The sequence below is a fragment of the Saccopteryx bilineata genome, chromosome 3, assembly GCF_036850765.1.
Source record: "Saccopteryx bilineata isolate mSacBil1 chromosome 3, mSacBil1_pri_phased_curated, whole genome shotgun sequence".
Taxonomy (NCBI): Eukaryota; Metazoa; Chordata; class Mammalia; order Chiroptera; family Emballonuridae; genus Saccopteryx; species Saccopteryx bilineata.
The window spans coordinates 278,163,340-278,181,095 of NC_089492.1; the positions used below are offsets into that span (position 1 = coordinate 278,163,340).

At 57.5% G+C, this 17,756-nt stretch overlaps 1 protein-coding gene across 4 annotated transcripts in view; it reads left to right on the forward strand.

Annotated features, from left to right (window-relative positions):
- The window catches only part of RAP1GAP (RAP1 GTPase activating protein), a 50,559-nt gene extending 35,993 nt beyond the window's left edge, over positions 1-14,566 (forward strand). Inside the window, exons 11-25 of one of the 4 annotated variants that reach the window (XR_010730501.1) lie at positions 126-226; positions 357-486; positions 1,517-1,672; positions 2,105-2,176; positions 2,796-2,882; positions 3,277-3,414; positions 5,486-5,617; positions 7,669-7,746; positions 8,636-8,745; positions 9,697-9,810; positions 11,134-11,257; positions 12,369-12,471; positions 12,783-12,917; positions 13,092-13,130; positions 13,535-13,669. Coding sequence is in view for 3 of the 4 variants with exons in the window: in XM_066270186.1 (XP_066126283.1) it covers positions 126-226; positions 357-486; positions 1,517-1,672; positions 2,105-2,176; positions 2,796-2,882; positions 3,277-3,414; positions 5,486-5,617; positions 7,669-7,746; positions 8,636-8,745; positions 9,697-9,810; positions 11,134-11,257; positions 12,369-12,471; positions 12,814-12,917; positions 13,535-13,705 (1,620 nt within the window). In the remaining variant the exon portion in view is untranslated. Of the gene's footprint in view, positions 1-125; positions 227-356; positions 487-1,516; positions 1,673-2,104; positions 2,177-2,795; positions 2,883-3,276; positions 3,415-5,485; positions 5,618-7,668; positions 7,747-8,635; positions 8,746-9,696; positions 9,811-11,133; positions 11,258-12,368; positions 12,472-12,782; positions 12,918-13,091; positions 13,131-13,534 lie in introns of all 4 variants that reach the window. The other 3 variants (XM_066270188.1, XM_066270187.1, XM_066270186.1) reach the window with 3 other exon arrangements.
- The last annotated feature ends 3,190 nt before the right edge of the window (positions 14,567-17,756 follow it).

A 17,756-nucleotide genomic window follows, 5' to 3' on the forward strand; every position in this document is an offset into this window, starting at 1 on the left:
TACCTCCTCAGGGACTCAGTTTCCCAGGGCTGCCAGGCGTCCTCCTTCCAGGCATCTCTGGGGTGTGGGGAAGGGGCAGCTCAGGAGCCCTAACTCCATGACCTCTGCCCTCTGTGTGTCCCCAGACCTCCGAGGAAGAACTCTTTAGTACCAATGAGGAAAGCCCTGCCTTCGTGGAGTTCCTCGAATTTCTTGGCCAGAAGGTCAAACTGCAGGATTTTAAGGGGTAAGCATTAGGGGATAAGCAGTGTACAATCTGACCCATGCCCTTGGGCAGGGAGGGAGTCCCCGTCCTGGCCCCATAAAGGCCTGGCCGGGGCTGGAGACTGAGCCGTGGCCTGGGGGACCTGGGGCAGGTTCCGAGGAGGCCTGGACGTGACCCACGGGCAGACGGGGACCGAGTCTGTGTACTGCAACTTCCGCAACAAGGAGATCATGTTTCACGTGTCCACCAAGCTGCCCTACACAGAAGGGGACGCCCAGCAGGTAGCCTGGGCACCCATCCACCCACCTGCTTCTACTTGTCCTCCTTCCCCCACTACCTGTCCATTGAGTGTCCACTACATCAGGCTCAGTGGGCCCTGGGCAGATGGAAGTGATCCAGTCCCCCCTACTTATGGGCTCTAGTTGGGGAAGGGGAGACAAGCTGTTACAAAATTGTGAAAGCCTCAGTTACCATATCTGTGAAATGGGGATAATAATGGCACCTACCTCATAGGTGAGCATAAATGAGCGATGCACATACAGTGGCTAGAAGAGTATCTAATATAGCAAGAGCTCAATAGATATGAGTTAGTAATTATACAGGGAGTGGAGGGCATTGTGGGATCATGTGGGGGAACTTAGACTTGGCAGAGGTGGGAGTCAAGTTTTCCAGATAAAGAGCCTTTTTAGGCTGCAAAGAAGCTGGGAGAAGTGGGGGGTGGGGTGTCTCAGGTGGAGAAAATGGCTTCTGCAAAGGCCAGCAGGGCGTGTTCTGGTGCTGAGCTTGGAAATCTGTCACCTTGTCCTAAGCTCCCTGCAGACCGCTTGCCTTACCCTCCCCCCCACCCCTTCCCCCACCCCAGGGAGAGAAAACGGTAATGTGAGAAAAATGGATATATTTACATCTTACCTTTACTGTCATTTTATTTTCTTTTAATAAGATTTTCTGTTCATTTTAGCACCATGAATTTATACTGGATGGAACTTGTTCAGGAGGGGCCATGTTTGGGGTATTTAGACAGGAGAAGGGTTGAGAGGCAGGGCCTGGGGACCAGGAGCCCTGGGTTCACGTCCTCTAACTTATTATAGGGCCTTGCAGATCACTTCTTCTCTCTTGGCCTCAGTGTCCTCATCTGTCAAAAGATTCTAAGAAAATGAAAATAATATAAGACAAGTTTCTCATCATGTTTTTTTGTGAATCCTTAGAGGAGCCCCCTGCCTCCCCCAGAGCCCTCCGCCACCCTGCAGGCAGCCTCCCCCACGCCCAGTGGCCCTCTGGCCAGGTGGTGAAGGCCTGTGGCTCTGTGCTCAGTTGCAGCGAAAGCGGCACATCGGGAATGACATCGTCGCTGTGGTCTTCCAGGATGAGAACACGCCCTTTGTCCCTGACATGATTGCGTCCAACTTCCTGCACGCCTATGTGGTGGTGCAGGCCGAGGGTGGCGGGCCCGATGGCCCCCTCTACAAGGTGGGTGATCTCAGAGCCTCCCAGGGCTTCGCCAACCCTGACACAGCACAGCCTTACTCACTGAGGCCTCTCTGAGCCTGTAGATAGGGGGACTGTCCTGAGGGCTCTACACCTCCCTCTTGCTCCAATGATGGGGGATTCCCATCCTGCCCTCTCTGCTCCCCAAATTTCCACCCTCACAGAGGCTGGTTAGCCTCCTCCCCTTTGATTATCCCTCATGACTCCTGAGATTCCACACCCCTTCCCATCACTCAAGTTCAGGGCCAAGGATGGCTGGCTGAAATCCTGGGGTTCAGTCACTCAATCAGCAGTCACTGAACCTCGGCCACCAAGGGACAGGCCCTGTGCCCAGCGTGGGGCAGGATAGGGAGGTGGAATTAGGGGACCGAGTTGGGGGTGGAGATTCACAGGGACTGCTGCCCTCTCTTCCAGGTCTCTGTCACAGCCAGGGATGATGTGCCCTTCTTTGGGCCCCCGCTCCCAGACCCTGCTGTGTTCAGGAAGGTGAGAGGCCGCCCCCAGCCCCAGTCATGGGTAGAACTAAACTGGTGGGAACTGGGGGGGATACACATTCTGCCATACTAGGTCCTAAAGCCCTACTGTGTGTCAGAGCAGCTGGGCTCTCCTGACTGGGCAATTACACCCTGACTTTTCTGTTCATCTTGAGAAAAACGGACCTTTATTTAGGAAGTCACAAAACAATATATCATTTGTTTACCTTTTTCATAGCAGACTGTGGCCTTTCCTCATTTCTGTTATCTTCTTGCCAGTTAGTCCTATTTATTTTTAAATGTCCGAGGGGGCATGTCTCTCTCACCTCTCAATCCACATGTAGAGCCTTGGCCTCAGTCTGCCACAGACTGAGGTGGTAGGAAACCCTGTCTCACCCCTTACATCTGTGGGTTTGCTCTCCTGAGGGGTCGGCAGTCATGAAGGACAGAGGGGGCCCTCACAGGTGCCTGGGCTGGGGAGCTGAGCCCCGGGAATGAAGAGGACACCTTTTGGGCTCCAGCAGGGTGCAGCTCAGTCCCTGACACGCTAGGTCCCTGCCACGCTAGGGCCCCACCCCTGGTCTCTGTGTTCGCCTGACCCACTCTCTTCTCTCCACTCTGGGGTTTCCCAGGGGCCAGAGTTCCAGGAATTTTTGCTGACAAAACTGATCAATGCTGAATATGCCTGCTACAAAGCAGAGAAGTTTGCCAAACTGGAGGTGAGGATGGGCTTTTGAGGCCGAGCCCCTCCCCCAACTTGGAGTTTCAGCCCTGCCCCTTAGGAAGGGAAAAGCCATGACCAGGCCTCAGCCTTAGGGAGGGCTGATAGGGGGAGTGGATTTACGGGTGAGCAGGGCTAGGGTCAAGGGGGAGGATGGAAGGCATTTCTAGGAATGCGGGGGTGGGGCGGAGCTGGAGGTAGGCAGGCTGGCACCGAGGACTCTGTCGGGCAGGGGAAAGTGGGGGTGGGGGCAGGAGGCCAGGTCTTGGAGGGATCTGAGGGAAGCCCAGGTAGGCTTGCGGGAAGGAGGGGCCCAAGTGGCCTGGATTTGAATTGTGGGAGGAAGGGCTAATCCCTGGGGTCTTTCCCCATGGCCTGGGCCTGGCCCACAGGAGCGGACACGGGCTGCCCTCCTTGAGACCCTCTACGAGGAACTGCATATCCACAGCCAGTCCATGATGGGCCTGGGTGGCGACGAGGACAAGATGGAGAATGGCAGCGGTGGCGGCGGCTTCTTCGAGTCTTTCAAGGTGAAGGGCCAGGTCTACGGGGGCTAGAGAGCCGGGGACCCGGCTGGGGTGGAGCCGGGGTGGGGATGTGAACAAGGTATGGGGGTGTGGCTAGAGGCGGGCTCAGCAGGTGGAGTTGGGGGCGTGGTTTGGGTGGGGTTTCGGACAAATATGGGGGTGGGGCTAGATGAGGGCTCTCATCGGGTTGGAGTTGGGTGGGGGCGTGGCTGGCTGTGGACTTGGGCTCTAAGTGGGTTTAAGGTGTATTTTGTGAGCGGGTAGAGCTTGTGGGTGGGAATGTAAGGTGGGGCACTGTCTAGGGAGGAGTTAATGGTTGGAGGCAGGGCCTCGGCGTGGGGACCGAAGCTGCCTGGAAGTTCAGCTGCAGATTGGAGCCCTCTGGGTGGCAACAAGGTGTCTCTGGTGCCAGGGGTGGTGGCTGCGGTGTCAGTAGGTAGAGAAGAGAGGAGGAGGCCTCTGTCCTGATGAAAGTAAAAAAACAAAGGTCCTGGAGGGGGTGTGTGAACGGAGTCCAGTAGGAGAAGGACCTGGCCTGTGTGACCTTCAGCGTGTGACCCACCCACTGTCTCTGGCTTAGTGTAGTATTGAGAGCACAGTTCTAGGCTCTGTCACTTACTGGCTTGGTCATTTTCTGTCACTTCTTTATCTGTTAGGTAGGGTAATGGCAAGGTATCTCACACAAGTGTAGAGAATTATTTGTAAAGCCGTTAGATTGGTGCAATATAAGTTCAAAAGTAAAATGCAAAATCCTGACCACCTACCTCAGCAACTGTTGTCCAGAGTGCGAGGCAGGGGAGGGAGGTCCTTTCCTCCTCAGACAGTGCCTGAACTCCCCTAGGCTGTGTGTCCCCAGGCGGTGGCTTCTTAGCTATCGGCTCCTCTACCTACAGCAGGAGGACTGTCTGTCCTCCAGGTGCCCAGCCAGGTTGGTTGGGCCCCACCCTCAGGCCAGGCAGGCCACAAAGCTGGAGACATGAGTTCACCTCACCTAAGGCAAGGGACGGGAACCTATGGCTTGTGAGCCAGATGTGGCTCTTTTGATGGCTGCATCTGGCTCACAGACAAACCTTTAATAAAAAAAATAATGTTAAAAATATAAAACATTCTCATGTATTACAATTCATTCATTTCCTACTGCTCATGTTCATGGTTGCGGGTGGCTGGAGCCAATCACAGCTGTCCTCCGGGACAACACCAAATTTTTATTGTATAATGCATAAGGTACACGGGTCATTGTATGACTCTCACAGAATTACATTTTAAAATATGTGGCGTTCATGGCTCTCTCAGCCAAAAAGCTTCCCGACCCCTGACCTAAGGGGATCAGCTGGCTGCCCAGGCCTGCCCTGCACTAACACGAACAGCCCTCTTTGAGAAAGAGGCCCGAGGACAGAGCCCAGCCTCTGGCCTCTGGAGACAGGGGTGGGCGGGTGAGCCTGGGTCTTGGATGTCTTCTGGGGGTGGGGGGCTCCAGTGATCCCACATGGTGTGGGCACTGGACAGTGAACCTGGATTAGGTCCGAGTCCACAGTTAAGGGTTTGGGCTTGACATCTGGGTTCCTGACCTGCCTCCGCCTCAGTTCCAGCATGTGTAGAAAGGGCGTAGGAATAGTGCCTACCTCGTAGGGCCGACGACTAAATGAGAAAGTTGATGTAGAGTACCCGGCCCCATTGGGTAGAACTGGCTGAGAAAAGCAAGGGAAGGAGGAAGAAAAGCTGTAAGCCTTCCTAAAAGGAATAAACTGACGTTTCTGGAGGGTTCTCTGTGTATGCTTTTGGCTGTGACCCAGTATTTCCTGCAGTCCTCACAACAGCCGCATGAGAGGCTTATAGGCTCAGAGGGGTAAGTGGCTTGCTCAAGGTCACCTGGCAAACTGGTGGCAGAGCCAAGGCCCAAACTACCCTTGCTGCCATATGGACTCGACTCTTGTGTGGCCTCATGGGAAAGGACTCCCTGGGGTCACTCAGAGCAGCATTGGTGGGGAGGAGCCAGAAGCCTGGATTTCTGGGTGTCCCTGAGGGTGGGAGCTTAGGAATCCTGTGCCTCCTCCACCCCACCCCACCTTCGCAGCGGGTCATCCGGAGCCGCAGCCAGTCCATGGATGCCATGGGACTAAGCAACAAGAAGCCCAACACGGTTTCCACCAGCCACAGCGGGAGCTTTGCACCCAACAACCCTGACCTGGCCAAGGCCGCTGGAATAGTGAGTGCCCTGCCCCAGGGCCTTCATCGCTCCCCTACCCCCATTGTCCTGCTCCCTAACATTCATCCATCCTGGGCTCTAGACCTGGTCTAGCCACTGCTCTCCATGGGGTCTAGTGCCCAGGCCATGCCACTGTGGTGCTGAGAGCCTTCTGTCCCCTTCCCAGCTCCTCAGCCCTCCACCCTTCGCCCCAATGTAGGTGTGAGTTTGAGTTTGGGTCAGCTCTGGGGCAGCCTCTGTATCACATTCCTTACTGAGCACCCATGTCCATCATGTGCTAAGAATTGGGCTGCTGAGTGGACACCTACTTGAGTTTCTGGAAGCACCTACTGTGTGTCAGGCTGTGGGCATGCGCTGTGTGTCAGGGCCTGGACTTCTGTGTGAGCACCTGCTGTGTGCCTGGCTCTGAGATGCTGGGGGGGACCTGGATTGTGGTGTGGACATCTGCTGTGTGCCTGGCCCTGAGTTTCTGTGAGCACCTACTGTGTGTCAGGTCCAGTCCTGGGCTGCTGTGTGTGCATAAACTCTGTAAGCACCTACTGTGTGCCTGGCCCTGAGATATTTTGTGAGAACCTTCTGTATGTCAGATAATGGCCTGCTGAGTGAGTATATAATGTGTACTCAGCTGGATATCAGTGAGTACTCACTGTGTGTCCAGAAGGGAGCTGTTTAAGTGAGCATGTACTCTGTGAGCACCTACTCTGTGTGCCTGGCCCTAGGCTGCTGTGTGAGCACCTACTCTGTGCCAGGTCCTGTGTGGCTGTGGCTACCTATTGTGTGTCAGGAATTGGGCTTCTGTTTGAGCACCTGCTGAGTGAGCACCTACTGTGTGATTACTTAACTGCCTGCTGGGCTCTGTGGGATTCTGCTACTACTAATACTCAGGGGGTGTGCTGGACACACAGATGGGTAAGGCCTTCAATTGTGGGCCTATCTCTGCTTTCCGCCGCCTCATAGCCACCCCCAACGCTGCACTCACTGCTCTGCTCTGCTCCCCCTCTCCATCCATCCTCCTTCCTTATCCTTCCACCCCTCCATCCCTTCATGCCTCCATCCCTTCATGCCTCCATCCCTTCATGCCTCCACCCCTCCATCCCTCCACCCTTTCATCCCTCTACCCCTCCATGCTTCCACCCCTCCACCCCTCCACCCCTCCACGCCTCCATCCCTCATTTATTGACTGTCCTGCTGCATGCCAAGCCCTGTGCTGTGAGGCTGTGTCACTTGTGGTGAGATGGATCTCCCATCCCAGCCCCTGCCCCATGATCAGGCCTGGCCAGGGCACAAGCTGGGTCCTTGGCTGTCCAGCAGTCACCAAGCCCAATGTCATTGGAGACACAAGCCCACCCTCCCCTCAAGCCAGATTGACAAGCCACTCCCTTCCACAGTGGCCCAGCCTCCTGTGGGTGGCTGTAGGGGGCCCCAGAGACAGGGCCAGGCCAGCAGCACCCACCATGGCAGTAACCAGACCCATTTCTGTTTTTGTTTTTGCACAACTCTCCCCTCTCTTCATGTTGCTGCCTTTTCCTTCCACTCTCTTTCCTTGTTTTTCCTTCCCTTTCTCTCTCCCCTCTCCTCTCCTTGGCCTCTCTCTACCTTCTTCCATGTTTGTATTTCCTCTGTCCTCTGGTACCTGTCTTTTTTCTCCCTCTCCTCCTCCTCCTCCCTCCCACTGTTCTCTCCCTTGCTTTTTCCTTTTTGCCTCCCCCTTCCTTCCCTTTCTGTCTGTCTCCTCCCTGGGCCCGTCTCTGTGTCTGTCTGTATCCCCACTCTGCCCCTCCCATGGGCTCCTCCCGTTGTCCCGTTTCTGTATAACCATCTGTCTGTCAATCGCTCTCTCCTCTGTCCTGTCTCTCCTCCCACCTCTTCTCTCCTCCCTCTCCCCCGGCCTTGTCTTTCTCTCTCCCACTCCCGCCCTGCCCCACTCTCTTCTTTCTTTCCCTCTCTCATTCCCTGTCTCACCTCTCTGGGTCTCCCCTCCCGCCATCTCTGTCCGTCTCTGACTTTCTCTATGTCTGTCTGTCTCTGCCCTTCCCTCTGCTGCTTGCCAGTCATTGCTTATTCCTGGGAAAAGTGCGAGTAGATTCGGACGCCGGGGCAGTGCCATAGGCATAGGAACCGTGGAAGAGGTTGTCGCCCGCGGGGCCACCGGCTCTGAAGGCCGCCTGCACGCGCTGCTCTCGCTCGCTCTCAGGACGGAGGCCATATTGGGGACGTTGCCCCCTTCCCCTGGGACAGGCCCAGGGGCGTGCGGGTTGGAGTGCTGGCAGCTCTGAAGGCACTCAGCACCTGCTTTGGGGCCTGGTACCTGTGCCAGAGCCAGTGCCCCTGCCAGGGGCTTCTGGCCCTGCCCTGGCCGCTAGGACCCTGGCCCAGGCCCTGCCAGGATCTGGTACCCAAAACCCTATGTCCAGCCGCACGTCCCCCAATATCGCCAGTTCTGCATGGAGCTCCATCCTCTCCTCTGCCCTGACCCCCCCCACCATGAACCACCCTGGGGGTTCCTGCCCTACGTCTCCCTGGGCCCACCTTCCTGATTCCCCAGAGAAGATGGGGGCATGCTTCTCTGTATGTGGAAACTGGGGGATACCTGTCAACTGCTGGCCCAGAGCCTCCCCGGCCAGTTTGGAGACTGAGGTGGAGAGGGCTGGCATGGGGGAGGGACTTGGGTTGCTACCTCATTCTCTCCCCACTGCCCTTAAGCCACAGGACCCAGAAGCCCTGGGGGTGGAGAGGGGGCAGCCATTGTGAGGACTTGGCCTCTCCCATCCCAGCTGGAGTGGCTGCCAGCCCCCTCAGGCCAGGCCTTGCTGTGTGATCTGGGGGGGGGCTCGCCCTCACTGGGCTGTGTCCCTCTGTAACGGTGGGGGGCTCTCCCTGGAGATGCACATTCTCTCTTATTCTTTCTTGCTCATTGCCTCTGCTTCAGGGCCTGGAGCAGCAAGGCTCAGGGTGGCGTGGGGGGGCACCAGGACTCCCAGGGGAGGTGGGCACTGAGTTGGGGGCCTCTCCCCACAGTCACTGATTGTCCCTGGGAAGAGCCCCACGAGGAAGAAGTCAGGCCCATTCGGCTCACGCCGCAGCAGCGCCATCGGCATCGAGAACATCCAGGAGGTGCAGGAGAAAAGGTGGGTAGCCGTGTCTCCTCTGACCCCATCCCTGACCCCTACTCATTGGCAAAGCAAAGCAAAGCAGGCAGGAGGGAGTGCCTACCCTTTGCCCCATTGTCCCCCACTGGTGACAGCTATACGGTCAGGTCCCTGCTGTGTGCCAGGCACCAGGCCAGCTTAGCACCTAACGTGAAATGCTTTCATCTACTCAGCAGTCCCTCTGGCTCCCTGGGGGTCCCACCTTGCACATCAGGATGCTGTGGGTCCATGGGCTCAGCAGTATGGGGCAGAGCTGGGATTTGGGGTTAGTGTTGGGGGTCTGTGCGTGCATCTGCGTGGGCAGGGGTGGTGGTAGGCCATATCAGCGGAGGGAAGCCCCTGGGAAGCCAAGGTTAGTTCTTGGCTGTGACTCTCCTCTTTCCCACATGGGGCAGTGTGACCTTGAGAAAGTTACTATACCTCTCTGAGCCTCATGGTCTCAATCTGGAAAATGAGGCTGAGAACACAGCCAGTGTCATAGGGTGGTGTGGGAGCGGTGCAATGCACTGGAAGAGGGGCAGCAGGTGCACTGAGGCTCAGGAATGGTGCTGGCACCGCCCTCGTGACCACAAGAGCCCCAAATCCTGCAAATCCTGGGTTCAAGTCTTGGCTTTGGTATGTCCTAGCACTGCATCCCTGGGCAGTTTCCCTTCCATCTCTGGACTCCCATTTCCCGATCCCTGACAGGAGCAGATACACCTCCTTCTATGGAGAGGAGAACTTGGGGGTGTCCTGTCTCATGTAGGTGCTCTGTGGCACCTGCCAGGCCAGCCGCGTAGCTGCAGGGCTGCTCTGGGTTGGCCCTGAGGATGCAGGGTGTGGGTATGAGGCAGGGTATGCCCCCATGACCTTCTCTTACCACCTGGGACTCATTCTACCCTGATGCCAGGCCTGGTGCTGAATCCCCCGCTTCCCCTGTGTGCCCTGCAGGGAAAGCCCCCCGGCTGGCCAGAAGACCCCAGATAGTGGGCACGTCTCACAGGAGCCCAAGTCGGAGAACTCCTCCACTCAGAGCTCCCCAGAGATGCCAACGACCAAGAACAGGTTGGGGCTGGGGGTTTTCTGGGACAGGGACTTGGGAGTGGTGGGCTCATTTTTCCCTCCCTGCCTGGGCCTGGGGCATCAGGGAACATTGACTCTGCCACACTAGGGTGTTGGGGACCTGGACACTCTCTCAGGTCCTTTGACACCCACCCACCACCAAGCTCTGTAACACAGTGGTGACCTGGGCATTCATGGAGTGACAACCTAGTGTCACATAGCCTAATAAGCTATTTCTAGATAGTTACAGTCTGAGGAAAACAAGGCAGGGGTGCGATGATGGATGATCGGGTGGGAGGAATTAGGGGGTGCTCAGGCAAGATATCAACTAAAGGGTGAGGTTTGAATTGAGAGCTGAGTGAAGAGTCAGTCCAGAGGAAAGAGGGTTCCAGGTAGGAAGCACAGCCAGTGCAAAGGCCCTGAGGCATGCTTGCAGGATAGAAGAAGGGTAGTGCATTGGAGCCGAGCAAGTGAGGGGCCAGGCTCACATGCAGGGGCTGCAGCAGGGGCAGGAATGGAAGCAGGAAGGCCCGCAAGCAGGCTGCCCCTCCATTCAGCGCTTGTCAGCTGAGCCCTCTCTGGGCTGAGCCCCCTCTGGCTCTGGGAGCATCGAGAGGACTCAGCCGAGGATGAAGAATCAGGTAGGTGAACAGAAGCAGGAAAGGGTGAGAGGGATGGCAAGAGACAAGGCATGCAGGACCAGAGCAGGGAGGGTCACCCTGCCATGGGAGGACGAGTCAGGGAGGGCCTCCCTGAATAGGGAGCCCTTGGCTGATTTCTGAAAGATGAATTCGCTTTTTGGGATTTTAGGGAAAGACTAAGACTCCTGGCAGGAGACAAGGGCCTGAGCATGGAACAGAATAGTGCGAGGACTAAGCGGGCTGTGGAGTTCGCAGGCCTAGTCCTATCTGTTCTCCCACCTACAGCTGGGTGTCTTCGAGTTGTGTGCCTACCCTCTTTGTGCTTTGACATCTCTTCATCTGTAAGATGGGTCTAATAATAAGATAATTCAGGTAAAAGCACTTAGAATAGTGCCTGGAGCAAAGCAAATGTGCACTAGGTGGTAGTCTTAACAGTTACTATTGAGCACCAAGCCAAGGACATTGGACTTTATCTGGGCATTGGGGAGCCCTGAGAGGGCGTTGAGCAGGGGAGGAACATGACCAGATCCATGTATTAGGAAGGACAATGGCAGGGGGACGCTCAGAGGCCTAGGGAGCTATACAGCGACCACAGAGGTGCTGGGCACGCTGAGGGCAGGGGACCTGGGTCTTGGCCAGGAGGCCCCTGGGCTGATGCTGGCTGACGCGGTGCTGTCTGTGGCAGAGCGGAGACAGCAGCCCAGAGAGCAGAAGTGCTGAAGGACTCCTCCCGCTCCTCATCCAGCGCCAGCAGCTTCGCCAGTGTGGTGGAGGAGACGGAGGGTGTGGACGGGGACGACACAGGCCTGGTGAGACGCCCAGGGAGTGGGGACACTCCACAGTGGCCCTGAAGGGGGGCTCCTTGGACCCTGGAGAATCTTTGGGTAGAAGCATGAACCTGGGTGTGGCTGAGATATGATCAGGGGACCCAGCCCAAAAGAATAATGCAGGTGAAACCTCCCTGACTCTGAAGCCTTCCATGTTCCCCAGTGCTCTTCTCTGAGAGCCCTATCTCTAAGACATTTGAAGATCTAGTCCTCCCTCCTCCTCTTCCCCCTCCTCTCTTTCCTCTCCCTCCTCCCCTTCCTTTTCCTCTTCCCCTCCTCCCTTCCCTCCTCTCCCTCCTCTTCTCCCTCCTTCTCTCCTTCTACTCTCCCTCCTCCCCTCCCTCCTCAGCCTCATCTCTTACCACTTCAGCCATTCTGCACTCCTTTGCAGTCCCCCAAACATACCAGGCTTCCTCCACCTCTGGGCCTTTGCACGTGCCATTTTCTCTGGCACACTTGACTGCCTCCTGCTCCCCCTTTGTCTGACTGAGTTCTCCCTACCCTCAGCCTCACATCACCTTTTGTAAGCCTCCCCTGACTTTCTGGTCCCAGGGTAGGTTGGGAGCCCCTCTTTCTGCTCTCACAGACCCCTGGACTTTGCCCTTAGCACCATTTTGTCATTTTGCATCCAACACACCTTCAGTGGGCAGCCGTTCCTTGCCAGGTTCTGTTCCAGATGCTGCAGCTGCAGGGAACAGGGAACAGTGTAGCAGGGAACAGTGCAGACCCATTTCCTGTCCAGTGGGGCCTGGAGTCTAGCATTCTAATATTCTCTTCACAGTCTGTCTCGCCTCCTATACTCTGAGGTCTCTGAGGGCAAGGATCATGCCTGATGTCTCTCAGTGGCTTGGCCCAGGAGAAATCAGGGGATGTTGAGTGAAGGAATAGGAGTTTGTGGTGTGTGCCTGTTCCCACGCTGTCCTCCTGTGATCTCCCTGGGGCAGACATTGCTGGGCCCCATCCTTTTTGCAGGGAGGCGGGGTGTGTGGGGTGTTGTGGATTGAAACAGGACAAAGGTGACTTGGAGGGGGAGGCGAGCCAGCCAGTGTTGTGGATGACCACCCTCCCTCTTCCTCTCCTCCCCCCACCCCAGGAGAGCGTCTCATCCTCAGGGACTCCCCACAAGCGGGACTCCTTCATCTACAGCACGTGGCTGGAAGACAGCGTCAGCACCACGAGTGGGGGCAGCTCCCCAGGTAGCACGCCAGGGGCAGCTCCCCCACTAAGTAGGGCCATTCTAATGGTGGGAGGGGGACAGGGCTGGGGACAGGGGGCACTTCTCATGCCCCAGCTGCTGCGTATGTGACACAGGGGACAGTGGGTGTCTCATCATTCAGCCTAAGATGATTGGGTGGCTTGGAGGGCTGGTGGCTTCTGAAGGGGTTTTGGAGGTAAAGAAGGGAGTCAGGGTAGGGTCCCTGGGGGAGGGACTTGGCGATGTTGGGGAGCACCAGCCAGTGCCGACCACCCATCCATGCCCGTCTCCCTGGTGCCTCCCCGCGGCCAGTGAGGTGGCTCCCTCCTGCCCCCCTTCCCAGGCCCCTCGCGGTCACCCCACCCAGACGCCAGCAAGTCGGGGGAGCCTGCGTGTCCGGAGATCAAGATCCAGCTGGAAGCAGCTGAGCAGCACACACCCCAGCTGGTACGTGCAGCCTCAGGGGACCGAGGGACGGGACGGGACCGAGAGGTCCCCCTAGGCCAGGAGGGTTGGGCTCGTCTGGCCTGGGCACAGCCAGTGACTTCTGCTCGCCTGTGTCTTCTGCTCCACGTTGCCATCTGTCCTGTCCTCTGCCTCGCCGCCGTTCTGTCTGTGCAGGGCTGTTAGCCAGGTTCCCCCTGGAAGGTGCCTGAGCAGGTCAGACCCAGCCCTCAGCTCTTGTTTGGTGGGTAGGGAGGGGAGTGGGTAGTGGGTAGTGGGGTGGGCCAACTCCTTCCTGTTTCTGTCCCCTCTCTGGGCTGAGAGCTTTATATCTGGGTTTGAATCCTCTGCCACTCAGGTACTGGGAGACTTGGGCAGACCATTGGCTTCTCTCTGCCTCAGTTTCTTCATCTGTGCAATGGGGCTAATAAATGCTGCCTCACCTCTGCTCCAGAGTTGCTGGGAGGACTTGATGGGAGTCTGAAAGGGGCTTGGGCGCTGCTGGGAGGAAGAGGAAGGGCTCTGGGGGATTCCCAGTGGGATGGAGGTCCCAGTCCCGGAACGCCGAGCGTGGGCCCTGTCCCTGCTTCGCGGCGTCTCCATCTCCTCTCACCCTGCAGATGAGGCCGGAGAAGCACAAGGTGAAGATGCTGTGTCAAATCCAGGCAAATGGGACCTCTGCCCCCAAGGCCGCCACCAGCCTGTGGGCTGCCCCCTGTCTCCCCAACCCTCCCCTGGGCCCACCATCCGGGCTGTCTCTGCGGGGCAGAGCCATCCATACCTGGGAGTGAGGAAGCTGCTGGCACCATCCTCACTCCCGCCCCCCACTCCGGGCTGGGGGCCAGGCTGGGGCTAGGAGTAGTCAGTTGCAGTAAGACTCCAGGCCTGGATTGTCCCCACACACTTTGGTGCCCCTCTAGACTCAGGGGGAGTAAGACAGAGGGGGGCTGAGACGCCTCAGTGCACAGAGCCTTCAGGCAGCAGGATGTGAGAAGTGACGGGATGAGCACTGGGTTGGGAGCCCTGGGTCCTGGCTCCAGTGTGGGTTCTGCTGTGTCTCTGGGCTCTCCCTCTGTGGGCGCCTCTGCTCCAGAGGGACAGGATTATTTCAGAGCTTACAGAAGACTGTGATTCCATGCACCTGCCGCAGAATGGGGGCCTGTCCTCCCAGGGGCCTCCTGTCACCCTTCCCTGCTCCTTGGGGTCCCTGGGGCCCCCAGGTGGGCTGAGGGGCAGGGAGCTGGCTACACCTGTTCCCTGTCCTGGACCCTCAAGCTCTACCATAGATATGCCAATGCCCTGTTCACTGCCTCCACATGACAGACAGTGACCCCTTGCGGGAGGGAGGGGAACCTACCGGCCCTCGGCCAGCCCCCCAGCCTCACCCCTGCCATCCATGCTCTGGGCACTCCAGGCTTAGGGGTCTTGGCTGGCCTAGAGTTACAGGTCTCACCTTTGCAACCCTCTACTCCCATGGAGGGGACAGCTAGGCATATCTGCTGTGAGTCTACATTCTTGTGTGTCTGTCCACACTTTTTAGGCACCACGCCAAAGGCCAGCCTTCCCGCCCCAGCGCCCATGTGGGAAGCCCCCGTGGCCATGTGTATGTTGGTAACAGTTGTACAAAATAAATTCTATTTATCGCTATTGTACCCCGAGTTGCACCTGGCTTTGCGTGAAACCTGTCCAACTTGACCCCAGACAGGTGTCATTGGTACCAAGGTGGAGAGGAGGCCTGTCTCCCCAACCTCCCAGTCGGGTCTAGAGCACCTCCAAGGCCAAACTGCGGGCTTTGTAACTATAGTACCAGCTGTAGCTTCCTTCTCAGGGTGCTGTTCCTCCCTCCACCCTGTCTGTCCCCTTCACAGGGGAAGGATGTGGCATTGAATAGGGCCAACCCAGCTTTGAGTTCTGGCATATCTGCTACCTGGGTAGCATTGGGAAACTTACTAGGCTCTCTGAGCCTCAGTTTCCACTTCTGTAAAATGGGAGCAGTGGTACCCTTCCCAAGAGTTTGCTGTATGTCTGCCATACAGTGGGTGCTCAACGATCAACTTCCTTCTACTCAAGCTCAGCGAAGCCCAAGAATTTTCCCTATGTGGCCACCAGGGGACGCCAAGGGATCGCCTACTGGGACAGTTAGGGATGAATCCGTCCAGCTTGGGGAGGAGCTCATGGTGCAGAGCAGTTAGAATAAAGGGTGATGAGTGACCGGTGTGCACAAGTAGGGGGGCCGCCTCCGTGAGTGGGGTGTGGGGAAGACTGGAGCAGTGGTGCCTGAGCCTCCTGGAAAGGTTTAGAAAAGTATCTTTGGGCGAGGGGACTGCAAAGATGGAGGGGAGAGTGCTTGGAATCGGAGAGGTGGCAAACTTTCTGAATGATGGAATGTGATGACTGAGGGGACAGGGAGATGGGGAGAGATGAGGCTAGAGGCCACATGGCCTGGAATGCCAGACCAAGGGGGTTAGGGCTTTATGCTGAGGGCAACAGGGAGGCATGGAGACGTTAAAACAGGAGGTGCTATGCAAGAGAAACGGGCTTCTGGTGGAGACTGGGCAGTGGCAGGGCAGGGAGGGGAGGGCCGAGGAGGCTGTTGGGGACAGAGGGCGGCCAGGAGGACCCTGGAAGGGGTTAGAAGGCCTGGGCATCAGGATGAAGGGCCTGGTGGGATATGGAACCGAGGGGGGAGTCAAGTAGGCTCTCAAGGGACCAGCCTGGGTGTTGGGTGAATGAAGGGGGGAGCATGGGAGAGTGGAGGACACTGGGCTTGGGGGGAGGCACGGAACTGTGTTCCAGGGATCCACCACGCCCTGGCCTTCCTGACAGCCGCGCAGCCACCCTGCCGCTCCGCGCCACCAGCCCCCACACCTCCCCAGGACGATGCTGAGGGCACCCCAGGGGCTGCCATGCTGTTCCTGGCAGGGACCTTCTCTGACTCGCAGATGTCCGGGGCCACCCAGAGGCTGACCCACACCAATCTCCAGCTCTCCCCTCAACATTAAGTTTGACTCTAGGCTGCCTTGGGCTCACTGGGTACCCTCCAAACCCCAACCCCCTCCCCTAGTCATCCTCACCCCTGTTCTCTAACCCTCCTGCCCCTTCCCAGGTCCTGACTTCAGAATCTCTTCCTTAGCCCCTCACTTGTCCCTCCCATCCCCCCTTAAAGGGTTAGCAGGTACAGTTTAGCACCCAGGTCAAGAGCTTGGCTCTGAGGTCATTCAGCTCCTAGCTCTATTACTTTGACTCTCTGGGCCTCAGTTTCCTCATCTGTACAGTGGGAATGCTAACAGTTCTGACCTTGGTTGGTACCCTGATGTGAGGATTGAGTGAGGTGATACTTCATTAAGTTCTTGGTATGGCCCTGGCCCATGGTGGGCTCCAAAAAGTGTGTGTGTGTTGATGGTGGTGGTGGTGATGAGCCAGGGTTGAGGACCACATCCATAACCCACATCAGAGGGTGTAGGGTCAGCGCTCAGCGTGGAGGATGAAGTATCTGGTGCCACCAGGCACAGACGTCTGACCTGAGGTTTGGCGATGGACAATTGTTGCTTCCCTGAGCCTCAGCTTCCCAATTTTATGTGGGTGGGAGTGGGGGGTGATGATCTTTTATAAAAATATTCAGGCAGCCCCACTTGTATTCCTTTGCGCTGTCCCCCACCCTACAGCTCTGACCCACAGCTGAGCCCGAGCTCTGGGGTCTGTTGTGGCAGATGCAGGGGCAGCTTGGTGAGCTGAACCTGCTTCTGCCCCCAGTTGTGCCAGACCCTGTCTGCAGGCCTTCGGGCTGGGTTCAGCCTAGACCCCCACCCCTCCTCTCGGCTCCAAGGTGGGGCTGGGGGAGGCTGGGGACCAGTTCGGCCTCTGGGATCAAAGCCTCCAGGGATGTTTCTCTTGTGCCCACGCCAGCTCCGTGCTCACCCTGGCTCTGAGGTGGGAGGGCGGGCCAGGACACTGCCCTGAGGCTGGAATTAGGGCTTGGGCGGGGGGCCGCAGGTTCCGGGAAGCGCTGGACTCCTCTTGGAAATAACTCCGGTGGTGGCAACGGCAGCCAGAGGTTTCTCCAGACGCAGGAGGCAAGAGGCCTCCCATGGAGGAACTTGGGCACTTGGCTAACCTGGCATCCTCACCTCCTTGGCTTAGAGCTGGAACCTGTCCCTCCAGGTCTCAGTTTCCTCACCTGTAAAATGGGAACAAAGCCCTATTTCTGTGAAGAGGCTGTCATGGCCTCTAAAGTACCTGGTATAGAACCCATGCCCAATAGGAGGGGTCCTGCCCTGTCCCCCAGCAGCTGGGTTGTCCCCGGACATCCATGGCTAACTCTGGGGCCACCTTGCCAAAGAGACAGCCACAGGCGCAGGCCCGCCCAGTTCCAGGGGACGGGGACCTGGATGTTTTCTGCTGCTCAGGCCACAGGGGTGCTTCACCAGGGACCCTGGAATGTGGAGGTCCCTCCCTGCACCCGCCCTGCCAAGGGGACAGCCAGGGACGGAGCCTCCTGAAATAACCAGATCTGGTTAGCAAGGCTAATTTTAAAAGCCACTCTGGCTGCCCATGGGCCCTTCTGGGAAGCCATGAATGTCCTTATGTTTGTCCCTGGGAGGCAGGGTAAGGGCAGGGGCTGGGGAGGATGCCCACCCCTGACCGCCAGTGCCGGAGACCCCAAGCTGCCTCCCAGGGCCTGCCTGTCCAGGGCCTAGGGCCCCAGGGCCCAGCATCTGCCACAGTCCACTCAGAGCAAACCCTAGTGGGCTCCTTGAGCTCTCTGTCTCTCTGTCTTGGCTCTCTCCCACTGTCTCCATCTGCTCACTCTCTGTGTCCCTCTATCTCTGTGTCTCTGCCTCT